Raw genomic sequence first — 14,230 nt, 5'->3', positions numbered from 1 at the left:
CGGGGCCGCTGTCGAGTTCCCAGAGGCCTGCCCTGTTCTGCCAGCCGCCCCGCCGCGGGCGATGCTCGGATGCCCCTGCTCCGTCTGCGCCAGCCGGAAACTTTGCCCGGAGAAGTCCCCCACCCTCCTGACCGCGCGGAGAGGCGCCTGGTGGGCCGCGCGCCCCCGGGGGCCCCGCAGCCCCGCGCGTGATTGCGGGGGCCCCCAAGCGCCTGGCGCACGCCGCGCCCCGCCGTGCGCGAGCGGCCGCCAGGATGCGCTACGCGGACCCCTCGGCGAACCGGGATTTGTTGGGGAACCGAACTTTGCTCTTCATCTTCATCTGCGCCTTCGCCTTGGTGACCTTGCTGCAACAGATCTTGTATGGCAGGAACTACATCAAGAGGTAGGAAAGTCCGAGCGCGGGTCGCGGTGCGCGGAGCCCGCGGGTGAGTCCCCAGGTGGCGGCCGCAGCATCCGCCTCGGCGTCCCCGGGGTGAGCGACCGTGGGGTCTGCATTTAGCCTCGAGCAACGCCGCGTTAGGTTCGGGTCACCGCGCTCCGAAGCGCATCTCTCCTCCCAGCTAGAGGAGAACGGCTGCCCAGCGCTGGCCGGAGGCGCCCAACAACTTTGTTCTGGTGTGAAAAATGGGGGACAGGTTGGAGTTCGGAGCGGCCAAGCTGACGATAAATCCATGTGAATGCCCTGAGCGGCCGCAGGGGTCAGATCGGTGTCCCCAGATCTACAGCGGCATGGCCATTTGGTTGGAGGGGAGGCTGCCGGGTGTGGAGGGCTCAAAATCGGATAGGCTTACCCCTCGAGTCCTGAACTTTTGTGGGGGCCCTTAGGGGAAAAAGCATATTGTTCCCCGCAGGAGTGCCGGGTTAGGTTGGGGGGATAATGGGCTAGGACGATGCGACAGAGATAGTGAATCCTTATAAACCAGTAACCACTGGATCTGTGAAACTCACAACCTCATCCCTCTGAAACAGATGGTTCTTTCTCATCCTTACGCAGAAGGTCAGAGCTGCAGCAGAAGTTAACCCTCCCCTCCTGGGCTCTCCCCCCGCCCTCACCTCATCCACGGGCAAACTCCATTAAGAGATAGAGCAGTGGGAGGTGTCACTCAGAAACTCGGGCCCAGCCTCAGTCCCTGTGTGTGCGGAAAATATACGGAAATGCCAACCGTTTTCTTCTGCCTGCCCTGCTGGCTGAGGGGAACCGCTTCGGGTTACTCTGCCTGGTTTCAGGGCTTGGGGAGAGGGCTGCCCCAGGGTCCTCTCATTTCTGAGCCTCTTTTGGAAAGAACCCACCTCTCTTTTCTGCTGGAGGTTTTTCCTTTGCTGTCAGTTGTCTTCCTGCTCTCGCTGCCCCTCCGCAGCGAGGCTGATAGAAAACAAAATGCCTGGCTAGCTATGTAAACATCCCGTCTTCTCTAAACTTCTAAATAATAAAACAGTTGTTCTCTTTTCATCCTTTGGATTCCACATCGGTCATTTGTGCCCCTAGTCTGGGCGGCACTCAGGGGTGGGAGAGTGACATTGCTGCTGGGCCTTGGCTCACAGTAAGAGAGCCAAGCAGTTAGGCCATTTTCCGCTCCATGTCCCAGAGCTGGGTAGGATGAGGCCCCTTGGCCAGGACATTTGTTTCCAACCAGCCACTGCTCCTGACCTTCCCAGAGAGCGTTTTTCTCTGGTTGAGGGCAGCTGACGAGCTCTGCCTGGTGCTGGTATCTTTAAAGGACATTTTCAGAGAGTCTCCCGGCTTGCTGGAGCCCATTGGGCCTGCTGCCCCCCAGAGATGACCCTGCTGGGTGCCAAATGGCCTGCTTGCTGCACTTGCTCCTCAGCAGGATGGCTGTGTGTTCCTACCCCCTGCTGGCACCTACCCAGAGCTGCCGGGGCTGCCGGGGCTGCCGGGATCGTTGCCGTCTCGTCAACAGTGGGAGAATATCCGTGCCCACGGCAAACGGCAGCTCAGCTTCTAAGCGCTTGCCCCGGCAGGCCCTCCCTGATCTTGGGTGGATGTGCCAGCTGCCCGGAGCTCAGCGGGCATACCAGTTGCATCCCATCCTCTCACACAGAGACCCTGAGCCCCTCAGTCTCAGAGGCCGCCTCACAGGCCTCACTCCAGGGACTGGATGAATCCAATCAAGCAAGCAAAAGTTGCATGCATTCAATCCTGGAAGGGCGCCGTGGGGTCTTTAAAGAAGATGATGTGGTCCTGGTGTTCACGGGCCTTGATGTCTACTTGGGGAAACACAATGGCCACAAATGAGATAGGAATGAGTGTTGAAATATTTAAGGCGGGAGGCACCACTGGGCTGGAGCTGTTAGGGAAGGCTGCCCGGAGAAGGCTTGACCTGAGTGGGCCCGTGAAGGAAGGAGAAGCTTTGGGCAGGTGAGTGGAAGTGCACATCAGGAACCGAAGAGGGCAGGAGCAAAGGTGCGGAGATGTGGCACCGCCTCCTCGCACCTCTCCCAGGTTGACCCTACCTGTACTGTCACACTTGGCTTAACCTTTGGTTAGCTGCTCCTGGGGCTGTCCTAACCCTGAACCAGGTTGCGGCTGCCACGTCGGAGCATGAATAGCACCTGCTCCCCTATCTTGTTTCCTACACATCTCATCACTGTAATGAATCGACTTGATGGGATTGTTGGTCTGTCTCCTGTGTAGAAACACTTGAGTGTTCCTCCAGCAGATGTCCTGGAACAGCCTGCATCAGAGTCACCTGCATGGCCATTGAAATGCAGATTCCCGGGCCTCTCTCCGGGGGTGGGATCCAGTAACCTGCTTTTTTAACAAGCTCCTCAGATGATTTGTAACAAGTCCTCTCTGCTGCTCTAGGCCCGTGGTTCTCAATAGAGGGCAGTGTTGTTCCCCAGGCAATGCCTGGAGACACTTTTGCTTTTCACAGTGGGGAGAGGAGAGCATCTGGCATCTCGCAGGCTGAGGCCAAGGATAGGGCTAAAGATGCTGCAATGCATGGCCCGTCCACGACAAAAGACTTATCCAGTCCCAAATGTCAGCAGTGCTGAGGGGGAGAAACCCTACTCTAGATGAAAATTCCATAAGCTAGGGGTTCAGTCTGTTTTGTCCCCAGCTGTACCCTGAGTGCCAAATATGGTGCCTGGCACATAGTAGGTTCTCAAAATATTGGGTAATGAAGAAACGATTGAAAGTGGTGTGTGCGTGCACACGGGCAGGGGTAGTGATCACAGGGACACAGTGAAGACGTGGATCCCACTGGCGTAAGGGGCAGCGTAGGGAAGGAGGGAACAGACGTAATATTGGGTCAGCGGCTTCAGTGAAGTGCTTTGCGGATTGGGAAGGACAGTTGGAACTTGGTTCATTAGGCCATAGGGAGCCACATGGGGTCCTTGAGTAGAGTAGGGATGTGATCAAAGTCTTCTAAGGAAGGGGCATTGAAAGGGAGAGAAGGGGAGGCTGTTGTCACAGCCTGGTCAGAAGTGAGGAGAACGTGGTGCTGGGGGCAGATCTACTTTGGAGCCAGGGATTCATTTGTCCATTCTTTGCTTCTGTGCTGAGCTGTGTGGATGCATTCGGCAGAGCCTTCATTGTTTGATGTGACACAAAGAGCTCAGGGGCACAAAGAGGGCCAGCTGTTCCAGTGAGAATCAGGGACAGATTACACCCGAAGGAAGTGGGGGTGTGAGTCAGTCTGCATTCTATCTTTGGGCCCCTGGCTTCTCCCTGTGCTGTACAGGGGACACTGCCGGGAAAGGGAGTGGAGGGGAGACGGAGGGGAGGGGAAGGGAGGAGGAGAGGAGGAAGGTGGGGCAGCGCAGGTGGCTTAGTGGGCTCAGGGTCTCTACAGGAGAAGGTGCACTGTATGTGGATTAGGAGGGAAAGGCAAGAAACAGAGCTGTGAAGTTTGCCCTTGGTGCTTCTCGGCTCCACAATCTGCTCTTGATTGAACAAATCCTTAATGAAGATTTCCTACACGCTGAACACCACAATGGTGTGCAAGACAGACACAGCCCAGGGTTCTCGGGAGCTCACAGTCTATGGGGAATACAGAAGGACACATAACACGTACACAAGCCACACTGGAGGTGTGGACAAGGAACTCTAAGGATGTGGAGGGAGCCATAGTGAATCAGGGTGTCTTCAAGGTGCAGGGAGGCATTTGAAGGAAGTCTTTTTTTTTTTTGGCATATGGAAATTTATTACTATCCTGCTTTGATCATCAAAACTTATGATCTTGGTCTCTCCTTCTTGCCTTTGTATAAGGCCAAAAGAGAGACATTGGCTACTATGACAAACTTAAAGCAGACTCCAGGAATGTCACCAACAGCATGACCTTTGCTACCAAATCCGGCAACCAGAACTTCATTTTCCTCAATAAAATTCAAACAACCATCACTGGGTACAAAGGCGGTGCTTTTTTTGCCATTCTTGATGAGTTGAACCCTGACACGCTTCCTGATGGCAGAATTTGGCTGTTTGGCTTCAACCCCTACTTTTTCAAGCACAATTCCCTTGGCATGAGAAGCACCCCCAAAAGGGTTGGCCTTCAGGGCTGTGCCCAAATGGGCTTTCTTGTACTGTTTATCATGCCACTTCTGGTCTCATCGGTGGCTACGGAGCTTCCTGGCAGTACGAAGACTGCGACACTTGCCCATCCTGCTGGCGCCATGGGCCTGAGCGAAAGAGTGAAGGAAGTCTTAAGGACAGGGGAATGACCCATAAGAACGTGGGAATGTGGAAGGATGGGGGAAGATACCCAGGTTGACCAACGGTAGAAAGGTGCAGGGGAGACTTGAGTAATTCTTCATACCTCCTATATAGGTGGGGGGCAGGGTGGGGCAGGCAGGGCCGGGTTATGGAGAACTAAGTGGGAAATATGTGAGAAGGAGCTTGTCCAGAGCAAAGAGGGTAACAAGTTCGAGTCTAGATCTGCTCAGACCCTGCAAGGCAATCCACTTGGAACTCTCCAGCAGCTCATTGGAAAGGAGCTCGGGAACTGTGGGTGGACAAGAGCCAGACTAACAATGGAGAGTTTGGAGTCGCCAAGCATCAAAATCAGCATTTTTCCAACTTTTAGGATTGTTATCCACAGTGAAGAAATATGTTATACCCAGGGATCCAGGACACACTCACATACACATCCATCTGAAACAAGCATTTTGTGAAAGAATATTTGGCCTTATTATGAGAAATTCACTTTAGTATTTTCTATTCTACTTCATTAAAAAATTCTGTTTCACTTCATTTAAAACATAAATTCAGCCTTAAAAAGGAAATTCTTTTTTTTTTTTATTGTGGTATAGTTGTTTTACAAAGTGTGTTAGTTTCTACTGTACAAAAAGGAAATTCTGATGCATGCATGGACGAACATGGACAAACCTTGAAGATGTTATGCTAAGTGAAATAAGCCAGTCACAAAAGGACTAATATTGTATGGTTCCACTTATATGAGTAGTCAAATTTATAGAGACAGAAAGCAGAATGGTTGCCAAGGGCTGCAGGGTGGAGGAATAGGGAATAAGTGTTTAAGGAGTACAGAGTTTCAGTTTGGGAAATGAAAAGGTTTTGGAGATAGACGATGATGATGGTTGCACACAATGTGGCTGTGCTTAATATCGCTGGACTGTAGACTTAAAACAGTTAAAATGGTAAATTTTATGTTATGTATATTTTACTGCAATAATTTTTTTTTTTTAAATTCTGGAGGCAAACCACTGAATTGATTTTATAATCTGTTGGTTGAAAACGCTTAGTTAGAAAAACACTGGCCAGTGTGATGGAATTGGATGAGATCACCCAGGAGAGAGCAGAGTGAAAGGCGTAGATGGGCAGGGGCATAGAGGAGAGCCTCGAGGGGTGCCTGCACCCAAGGGCTTGAGAGAGGAGAGCTGGCCGGAAGCTGTAGCTGCAGAGCGGTGCAGGGGAGGGAGGAGATGGGGGTGTTGAGGAAACTAGGGATAAGGGCACCAGGCAGAGAGTGGGCACCTGTGACTTGCACTGCAGAGGGATCAGGTATGAAAGGGCCAATCGGGGTTTGGCACCAGAGGCAAGGGAGGTCTTGGGGTGAACGTTGGGGAGAGGGCCGAAAGAAGGATTTTCTAGAATGAGGGCATGGAAATTGTCCCCTCTTCCTTTGAGCCCTCCACTGCTCCAAATTCCCTTTGTTAGTGCTAACACCGTCACATAAACTCATATCCCTGGAGTGTTAAGGACTTCAGTTATTCATACTTTAACAGAGGGGCAAGGAAAGGGCAATGTTTCTGTTTTTTTGTTTTTTTTAAGGTAGAAAGGACATTGTGTGATCTGGTCGCAACCTGCCTTTTAAACTTAATCTCAGAGGAAGACTAGATAGGCATGGGCCTTGAATACCCTCCTTTACTGTCTCTCAGTGGAGCTTTATAATTCTCCATAAAGAATTTGAACATTTTTTTGCTAGATTTATCTCTAGCTACATAGTTTTTACTGCTATTGTAAAAAAAAAATCTTAAAAAATTATATTTTCTAACCATTTGTAGCTAGTATAAAAAATAAATTTGATTTTTTTGTATATTGATTTTATAATCAGCAAGCTTGATGATAATAATAATAATCAACACATAAGGATAATAATTTATCTGTAGAGTCTTCTGGGATTTCTTTGTAGACTTTTTTTCCCCTTTCATTACAACCCTCATACCATTTTTTTTTTTTTTTTTTTTTGCATTACGCGGGCCTCTCACTGTTGTGGCCTCTCCCGTTGTGGAGCACAGGCTCTGGACGCGCAGGCTCAGCAGCCATGGCTCATGGGCCCAGCCGCTCTGCAGCATGTGGGATATTCCCAGACTGGGGCACGAACCCGTGTCCCCTGCATCGGCAGGCGGACTCTCAACCACTGCGCCACCAGGGAAGCCCCCCTCATACCATTTTTTAAAAAATTAATTTTTATTGGAGTATAGTTGCTCTACAATGCTGTGTTAGTTTCTACTGTACAGCAGAGTGAATCAGCTATATGTATACATATATCCCCTTTTTTTGGATTTCCTTCCCATTTAGGTCACCACACAGCACTGAGTAGAGTTCCCTGAGCTATACAGTAGGTTCTCATTAGTTATCTATTTTATACATAGTATCAATAGTGTATATATGTCAATCCCAATCTCTGAATTCATCCCCCCTTTTCCCCCCTTGCTGTCCATACGTTTTTTCCTCTCTGTCTGTGTCTCTATTTCTGTTTTGCAAACAAGATCATCTCTACCATTTTTCTAGATTCCACATGTGTTAATATGTGATATTTGTTTTTCTCTTTCTGACTTACTTCACTCTGTATGACAGTCTCTAGGTCCATCCACCTCACTACAAATAACTCAACTTCGTTTCTTTTTATGGCTGAGTAATATTCCATTATATATATGTACCACATCTTCTTTATCCATTCCTCTGTTGATGGACATTTAGGTTGCTTCCATGTCCTGGCTATTGTAAATAGTGCTACTATGAACATTAGGGTGCATGTGTCTTTTTGAATATGGTATATGTCCAGTAGTGGGACTGCTGGGTCATATGGTAGTTCTATTTTTAGTTTTTTAAGGAACCTCCATACTGTTTTCCATAGTGGCTGCACCAATTTACATTTCCACCAACAGTATAACAGGGTTCCCTTTTCTCCACACCCTCTCCAGCATTTATTGTTTGTAGATTTTTTGATGATGGCCATTCTGACTGGTGTGAGGTGATACCTCACTGCAGTTTTGATTTGCATTTAATAATTAGTGATGTTGATCATCTTTTCATGTGTTTCTTGGCCATCTGTATGTCTTCTTTGGAGAAATGTCTGTTTAGGTCTTCCACCCATTATGTGACTGGGTTTCTTTTTTTTTTTTGATATTGAGCTGCATGAGCTGTTTGTATATTTTGGAGATTAATCCTTTGTCCGTTGCTTCGTTTGCAAATATTTTCTCCCATTCTGAGTGTTGTCTTTTCGTCTCGTTTATAGTTTCCTTTGCTGTGCAAAAACTTTTAAATTTAATTAGGTCCCGTTTGTTAACTTTTATTTTTATTTTCATTACTCTAGGAAGTGGGTCAAAAAAGATCCTGCTGCGATTTATGTCAAAGAGTGTTCTGCCTGTGTTTTCTTCTAAGAGGTTTTATAGTGTCTGACCTTACATTCAGGTCTTTTATCCATTTTGAGTTTATTTTTGTGTATGGTTTTAGGGAGTGAAGTAAAACTGTCACTGTTTGCAGATGACATGATACTATACATAGAAATCCTGAAGATGCCACAAGAAAACTATTAGAGCTAATCAATGAATGTAGTAAAGTCACAGAATACAAAATTAATACACAGAAACCTCTTGCATTCCTATACACTAACAATGAAAGATCAGAAAGAGAAATTAAGGAAATAATCCCATTTACCACTGCAACATAAAGAATAAAATACCTAGGAATAAACCTACCTAAGGAGGTAAAAGACCTGTACTCAGAAAACTATAAGATGCTGACAAAAGAAATCAAAGATGACACAAACACATGGAGAGATATACCATGTTCTTGGATTGGAAGAATCAATATTGTGAAAATGGTTATACTACCCAAAGCAATCTACAGATTCAAAGCAATCCCTATCAAGTTACCAATGACATTTTTCACAGGACTAGAACAGAAAATTTTACAATTTGTTTGGAAACACAAAACCCTGAATAACCAAAGCAATCTTGAGAAAGAAAAATGGAGCTGGAGAAATCAGGATCCCTGACTTCAGACTATACTACAAAGCTATAGTAATCAAGACAGTATGGTACTGGCAAAAACCCAGAAATATAGACCAATGGAGCAGGATAGAAAGCCCAGAGATAAACCCACACACATATGGTCACCTAGTCTGTGACAAAGGAGGCAAGAATGTACAATGGAGAAAAGACAGCCTCTTCAATAAGCGTTGCTGGGAAAACTGAACAGCTACATGTAAAAGAATGAAATTACAACCCTTATACCTTAATTTATTTTTCTTATGTTACTGTGCTGATTAGGACCTTTGACATCATGTTCAATAAAAATGTCATAGTGAATATGCTGGCCTTAATTCTGATTTTTTCCTTAAAAAATTTTTTTAAAAAGAATCGCTATATTGAAATATACTCATAAATCCACCCATCTATAAATTCATAAAATTCACCCATTTGAAGTATACAGTTAAATGGCTGTTAGCATATTCACACAGTTATGCACCCCTCATCACAATCAATTTTAGAACATTTTCCTCACCCTGCAAAAGAAACCCTGTACCCCTTAGCCATCATCCCCTAGTACCCCTATATCTCCCAGCTCTAGAAATAAATAAATACACTAATCTGTCTCTATGGATTTGTCTATTCTGGACATTTCATATAAATGGAAACATACAATATGTGGTCCTGTGTGACTGGCATATTTCACTAAGCATATTTTCAAGGTTCATCCATGTTGTAGCATGGGTCAGTTCTTCATTTCTTCTTTTTTAATTTTTATTTTATATTGGAGTATAGTTGATTAACAATGTTGTGTTAGTTTCAGGTGTACAGTAAAGTGATTCAATTATACATATACATGTATCCTTTTTCAAGTTCTTTTGCCATTTAGGTTATTACAGAATATTGAGCAGAATTTCCCATGGTATACAGTAGGTCCCTGTTGGTTATCTATTTTAAATATAGCAGTGTGTATATGTCAGTCCCAAGTTAGTACTTCGCTTCTGTTTATTGACGAGTAATGTTCAATTTATGGATATACCTTTTTTTTTTTTTTTTTTTGCGGTATGCGGGCCTCTCACTGTTGTGGCCGCACAGGCTCCGGACGCACAGGCTCAGCGGCCATGGCTCACGGGCCCAGCCGCTCCGCAGCATGTGGGATCCTCCCAGACCGGGGCACGAGCCCGTGTCCCCTGCATCGGCAGGCAGACTCTCAACCACTGCACCACCAGGGAAGCCCTCACTTTCTTGATGATGTCCTTTACAGCATGAAAGTTTTAATTCTGATGAATTCCAATTCATCTACTGTTTTCATTAGTTGCTTGTGCTTTAGGTGTCATATCTAAGAAACCATTGCCTGTGTACAATATCTAATGTCACAAAGATTTACACCTATGTTTTCTTCTAAGAGTTTTTATAGTTTTAGCTCTTATGTTGAGGTCTTTGATCCATTTGAATTAATTTTTGTATATGGTGTCATTAATCCTGATTTTAAGGGAAATGGTAAAGTGTCACCATTGAGTCTGTGTGCTTGGTTTTGTTTTGTTTGTTCTTGTTTTGTAGATATCCTCTAGTAGGGTAAAGAAGGTTCCCTTGTGGAGTATGCTAAAAAGTTTTGTTGTTTTACTGTGTTTGGATACTAATTTTAATCAGATGCTTTTTCTACATCTATTGGAGGATATGGACTTTTTCTCCTTTACTCTTTTGATGTGGTAAATTGTACTAATAAATGTTAAACTTATAATTTTAGAGATAAACCCATGTTCATGGTACATTATTTGTTTTATATGATGTGACATTTTATTGACTAATATTTTTATTTAGGATATTGTATCTCATGTTCTTGAATGATATTGGCATGTAATTTTTTTTGGTGTTGTTGTTGCGGTACGCGGGCCTCTCACCACTGTGGCCTCTCCCGTTGAAAGCACAGGCTCCGGACGCGCAGGCCCAGGGGCCATGGCTCACAGGCCCAGCCGCTCCGCGGCACGTGGGATCCTCCTGGACCGGGGCACGAACCCGTGTCCCCTGCATCGGCAGGCGGACTCCCAACCACTGCCCCACCAGGGAAGCCAGCATGGAATTTTTTAAATGCTATTTTTGTCTAGTTTTAAAACCAGTCTTGTAAAATGAGTTGGGAATGTTTCCTTTTATCTGTTTTCTGGAATGGTTTATGGAAGTTTGACATTTATTTTTTGAAAACTTCGCAGAATTCACCTGTATAGCCACCAGCACCTAATGTTTTCCTTGTTAAATTTATTAGAATTAAATTACTAATTATTAAAATTAAATTACTAATTCTGTTTCTTTAATGGTTCAAGACTTCAGGTTTTTATATTTCTTCAATCATTTTTTAGCAAATTATATTTTTACAGAAAATTTTCAAAAGACAGATTTATTCATACAAAGTTCATAATATTCTCTGTTACATCTGAGTTTTGGCCACTTTTTTTATTCCTAACATTGTTTATTTGTTTCTTTTTCTATGTTTTTACTGATGTTTATTAAATGGCCAGCTTCGGGCTTCGTTGATTTCTCTCTTGTATCTTTACTTTCTATTTCATTAATTTTTATGCTTTGGTTTTATTCTAGTATTATTTTTCTAACTTCTTAAGTTGGATGCTTATCTCTTTAATTTTCAGTCTTTAGTATTTTCCATTGTAAACTTCTAAGGTTATAAAATTTCCTCTAAATAATTCTTTAGTTAAAGCCCTATGTTTTGGGATGATGATGATGATAACAGCAATTTGGTGTTATATTGCATTTACCATATGCCAGGTACCAGCCCAAGTGGTTTATATATTACCACACTGAATTCTAACAACAAGTAATAGATGCAATTACTATTCTCATTTTATAGGTGAGGGAACAGAGGCACAGTGAAATTAAGTAATTTGTTCAAGGTCATACAGCTTGTAACTACCAGAAGTACTTTCATTGTCTTAAACTTTTATTTATTTATATATTAAAAAAATTTTGACTGCGTTGCGTCTTTGTTGCTGTGCACAGGCTTTCTCTAGTTTCGGCGAGTGGGGGCTACTCTTCATTGTGGTGCGTGGGCATCTCATTGTGGTAGCTTCTCTTGTTGTGGAGCAAGGGCTCTAGGCACGTGGGCTTCAGTAGTTGTGGTGTGCGGGCTCAGTAGTTGTGGCTCGCAGACTCAGTAGTTGTGGCACACGGGCCTAGTTGCTCCGTGGCATGTGGGATCTTCCCTGACCAGGGATCGAACCCCTGTCCCCTTCATTGGCAGGCAGATTCTTAACCACTACACCACCAGGGAAGCCCCTTTCATTGTCTTGAATTCCAAATATTTTCTAATTTCTCTCATGATTTATTTATTTTTGCTCATAAATTTAGAAATGTTTTAAAATTTCCAACTACTTTATTTATTTATCTTCTTGAATTTTTAACCCAAATTCATTGTGATAATAAGAGAATATGGTATTTATAATGCTGATTCTTTGAGATTTGTTGAGATTTTCTTTGTGATCTCGTATGTGGTTGATTTTCATAAACATTAGGTGTGTACTTGAAAAAAATGTGATCCTCTCATTGTTAGGTGCAGTATTCTTACTTGTCTTTTCTATCAAGTTGTTTTTTAAATTTTTCAATCTTCTGTATCCTTTTTTTTTCTGTTTTTTGGCTCAGTTGTTCTGTCAATTTCTAAAAGATGTGTATAGAAATCTTCCTCTGTGATAGTAGATTTATCAGTTTCTCCTTGTCAACTTACCAACTTTTACCTTATACATATTGAAGTGATGTTACTAAATGCATACTAGTTTAGACAAATTGTATTTCTAGTGAACTGAATCTTTTATTAAAGCGTAGTGAGTTTATTTTTAGTAATATTGATACATTGAACCTTAAAGTTGACGTTATCTAATATTAATATAGTGAAACAGCTTTCATTTGGCTAGTATTTGCTTGTCATGACTGTCTCTATCCTTTTTTTCAACATTTCCATGTCTTTCATTCCATGTCTATGTAACCAGCATATAGTTACTGTTTTTATATCTAGTCTGACAATATTTATCTTTTACCTGGAAAGCTTAGCGTATCTATGTTTATTGTGCTTACTGATGAATACCATATGATATTAGAATATTATTTCTACCATCATATTCTGTGTTTTTTATGTATTCTGCTTTTTTTTTTTTCTGTCTTGCCTTTGGATTATTTGTGTTTTCCTGGCTGTAGGAAGAGGTTTCTAACGAGAATCTTCATCTTGGGTAGGCCCTGTTGCCATTGCAAGGGAAGCATGAATCATGGGGATTGAGCGATGCCCCTAGGACAGCCGCTGGCTTTAGAACTCATCTACTACTTCTTTCCTTGCCATATTATTCATCCATTTAAGAAGGAGTTTTACACATATTATGTGTATTTTAGTGTTTTGTAGTGGGAAATGTTACAGATTGGGTTCCCTGGAAAGCAGACTCTTTGCCAGAGACTAGAATGCAGAAGGTTGATTAAGATGTGCTCTTGGGATCAACACCTGAAGAAGGGAGAAGGAATAAGATTGAGCAGGGGGAGAAATTGAGCTGCAGTGCAGTCCCAGAGAAGGCCTTAGCCACCCTGTAGGATTCCTTGAGTTGAGCCTTCCTCAGGGTGAGGAGGCTGGGCCTTTGTACCTCGGGGTTGAATTTTCAGTCATTGGATGCAGCTGCCTCTGGAAGAGGGTGGTCTTGACCAAGTTGGCTCTCCTTACATGAGGCAGTTCCCAGAGGGAACTGAGAGCTGGGGGCTGTCAACTCTGGGCACCCCCAGAAGGTGGGGAAGAAATCCTTCATTCCTGAAGGGGCACCTGCCACAGAGGGCTTTTCAGCCTGCCATTTTGCCAGAAATAGAAGTCCTCGAATGTCTCCATCCCCTACGCCCTCCCCAAACAAAAGTCTTACCCCCATGATCAGCCTGTGCCTGAAGCCCCACTATTTTTTTTGAAAGAACGGAGTTCTCAAAACTTTATTAAAGTGACTTTTCCAAAAACGTGAAGAGCCCACTATACCTCACCCCTTTAGTGAAGACGGAACAACCCACCTTGCAAGCCCCAAAAGGATCACCTGAAGCCCTACTCTTAAAGAAGAACATCGCTCCTGCCAGCCAAGGGTCTTTTATACACATCACATCTGTCCTGACTCTGTGCCTTTACCCACACTGTGTTCCCACCTGCTATGCCTCCCGCCTGTCCCTCTGCCAGTCCAAATCCTGCTTCTCCTTTTGTTCTCAGCCCACAGTGCGCTTCCCCTGCTCTGAATTCATAGCGCTTGTGCTGTGTGTACTTAGCACAGGCTGCCCAGCACTGTCCTGTTGTCTTCTGTGTGACTGGACAGCAGGCAGGAGCCCAGGCTGGGCCTGCCTTGTCCTGCCTGGTGTAGACAGGACTCCTCTATACTCTGTCTTCCCTCCAGCCTTCCTCTTTCCTGTGCCTCAAGGGGGCAGATCTGGGCTGCCTGCATATGGCTGGTGCAGGCCTGAAGCTTGAGGATATGAAACTGGGTCAAGGAAAAGTACAGCCTGACTTCGTGCTGTGTCTCAAGTGCACATTCGAAGGCTCTCA

At 44.5% G+C, this 14,230-nt stretch overlaps 1 protein-coding gene and 1 pseudogene across 4 annotated transcripts in view; one reads left to right on the top strand and one right to left on the bottom strand.

Annotated features, from left to right (window-relative positions):
• Nucleotides 1-254: 254 nt before the first annotated feature.
• Nucleotides 255-14,230, top strand: part of ST8SIA5 (ST8 alpha-N-acetyl-neuraminide alpha-2,8-sialyltransferase 5) — a gene marked incomplete at both ends in the record, with an annotated part of 64,873 nt that continues 50,897 nt past the window's right edge. For all 3 annotated transcript variants that reach the window (XM_079717460.1, XM_079717459.1, XM_079717458.1), the window contains one exon: nucleotides 255-385. In XM_079717460.1, the coding sequence (XP_079573586.1) occupies nucleotides 255-385 (131 nt within the window). The remainder of the gene's footprint in view (nucleotides 386-14,230) is intronic.
• LOC307062077 (small ribosomal subunit protein uS12-like) lies at nucleotides 4,198-4,626 on the bottom strand (annotated as a pseudogene). The gene has a single exon. The product of its transcript is annotated as a small ribosomal subunit protein uS12-like (transcript).

The sequence above is a fragment of the Hyperoodon ampullatus genome (genome assembly GCF_949752795.1).
Source record: "Hyperoodon ampullatus genome assembly, chromosome: 13".
Lineage (NCBI taxonomy): Eukaryota > Metazoa > Chordata > Mammalia > Artiodactyla > Ziphiidae > Hyperoodon > Hyperoodon ampullatus.
This window is presented reverse-complemented; position numbering and strand designations above follow the sequence as displayed.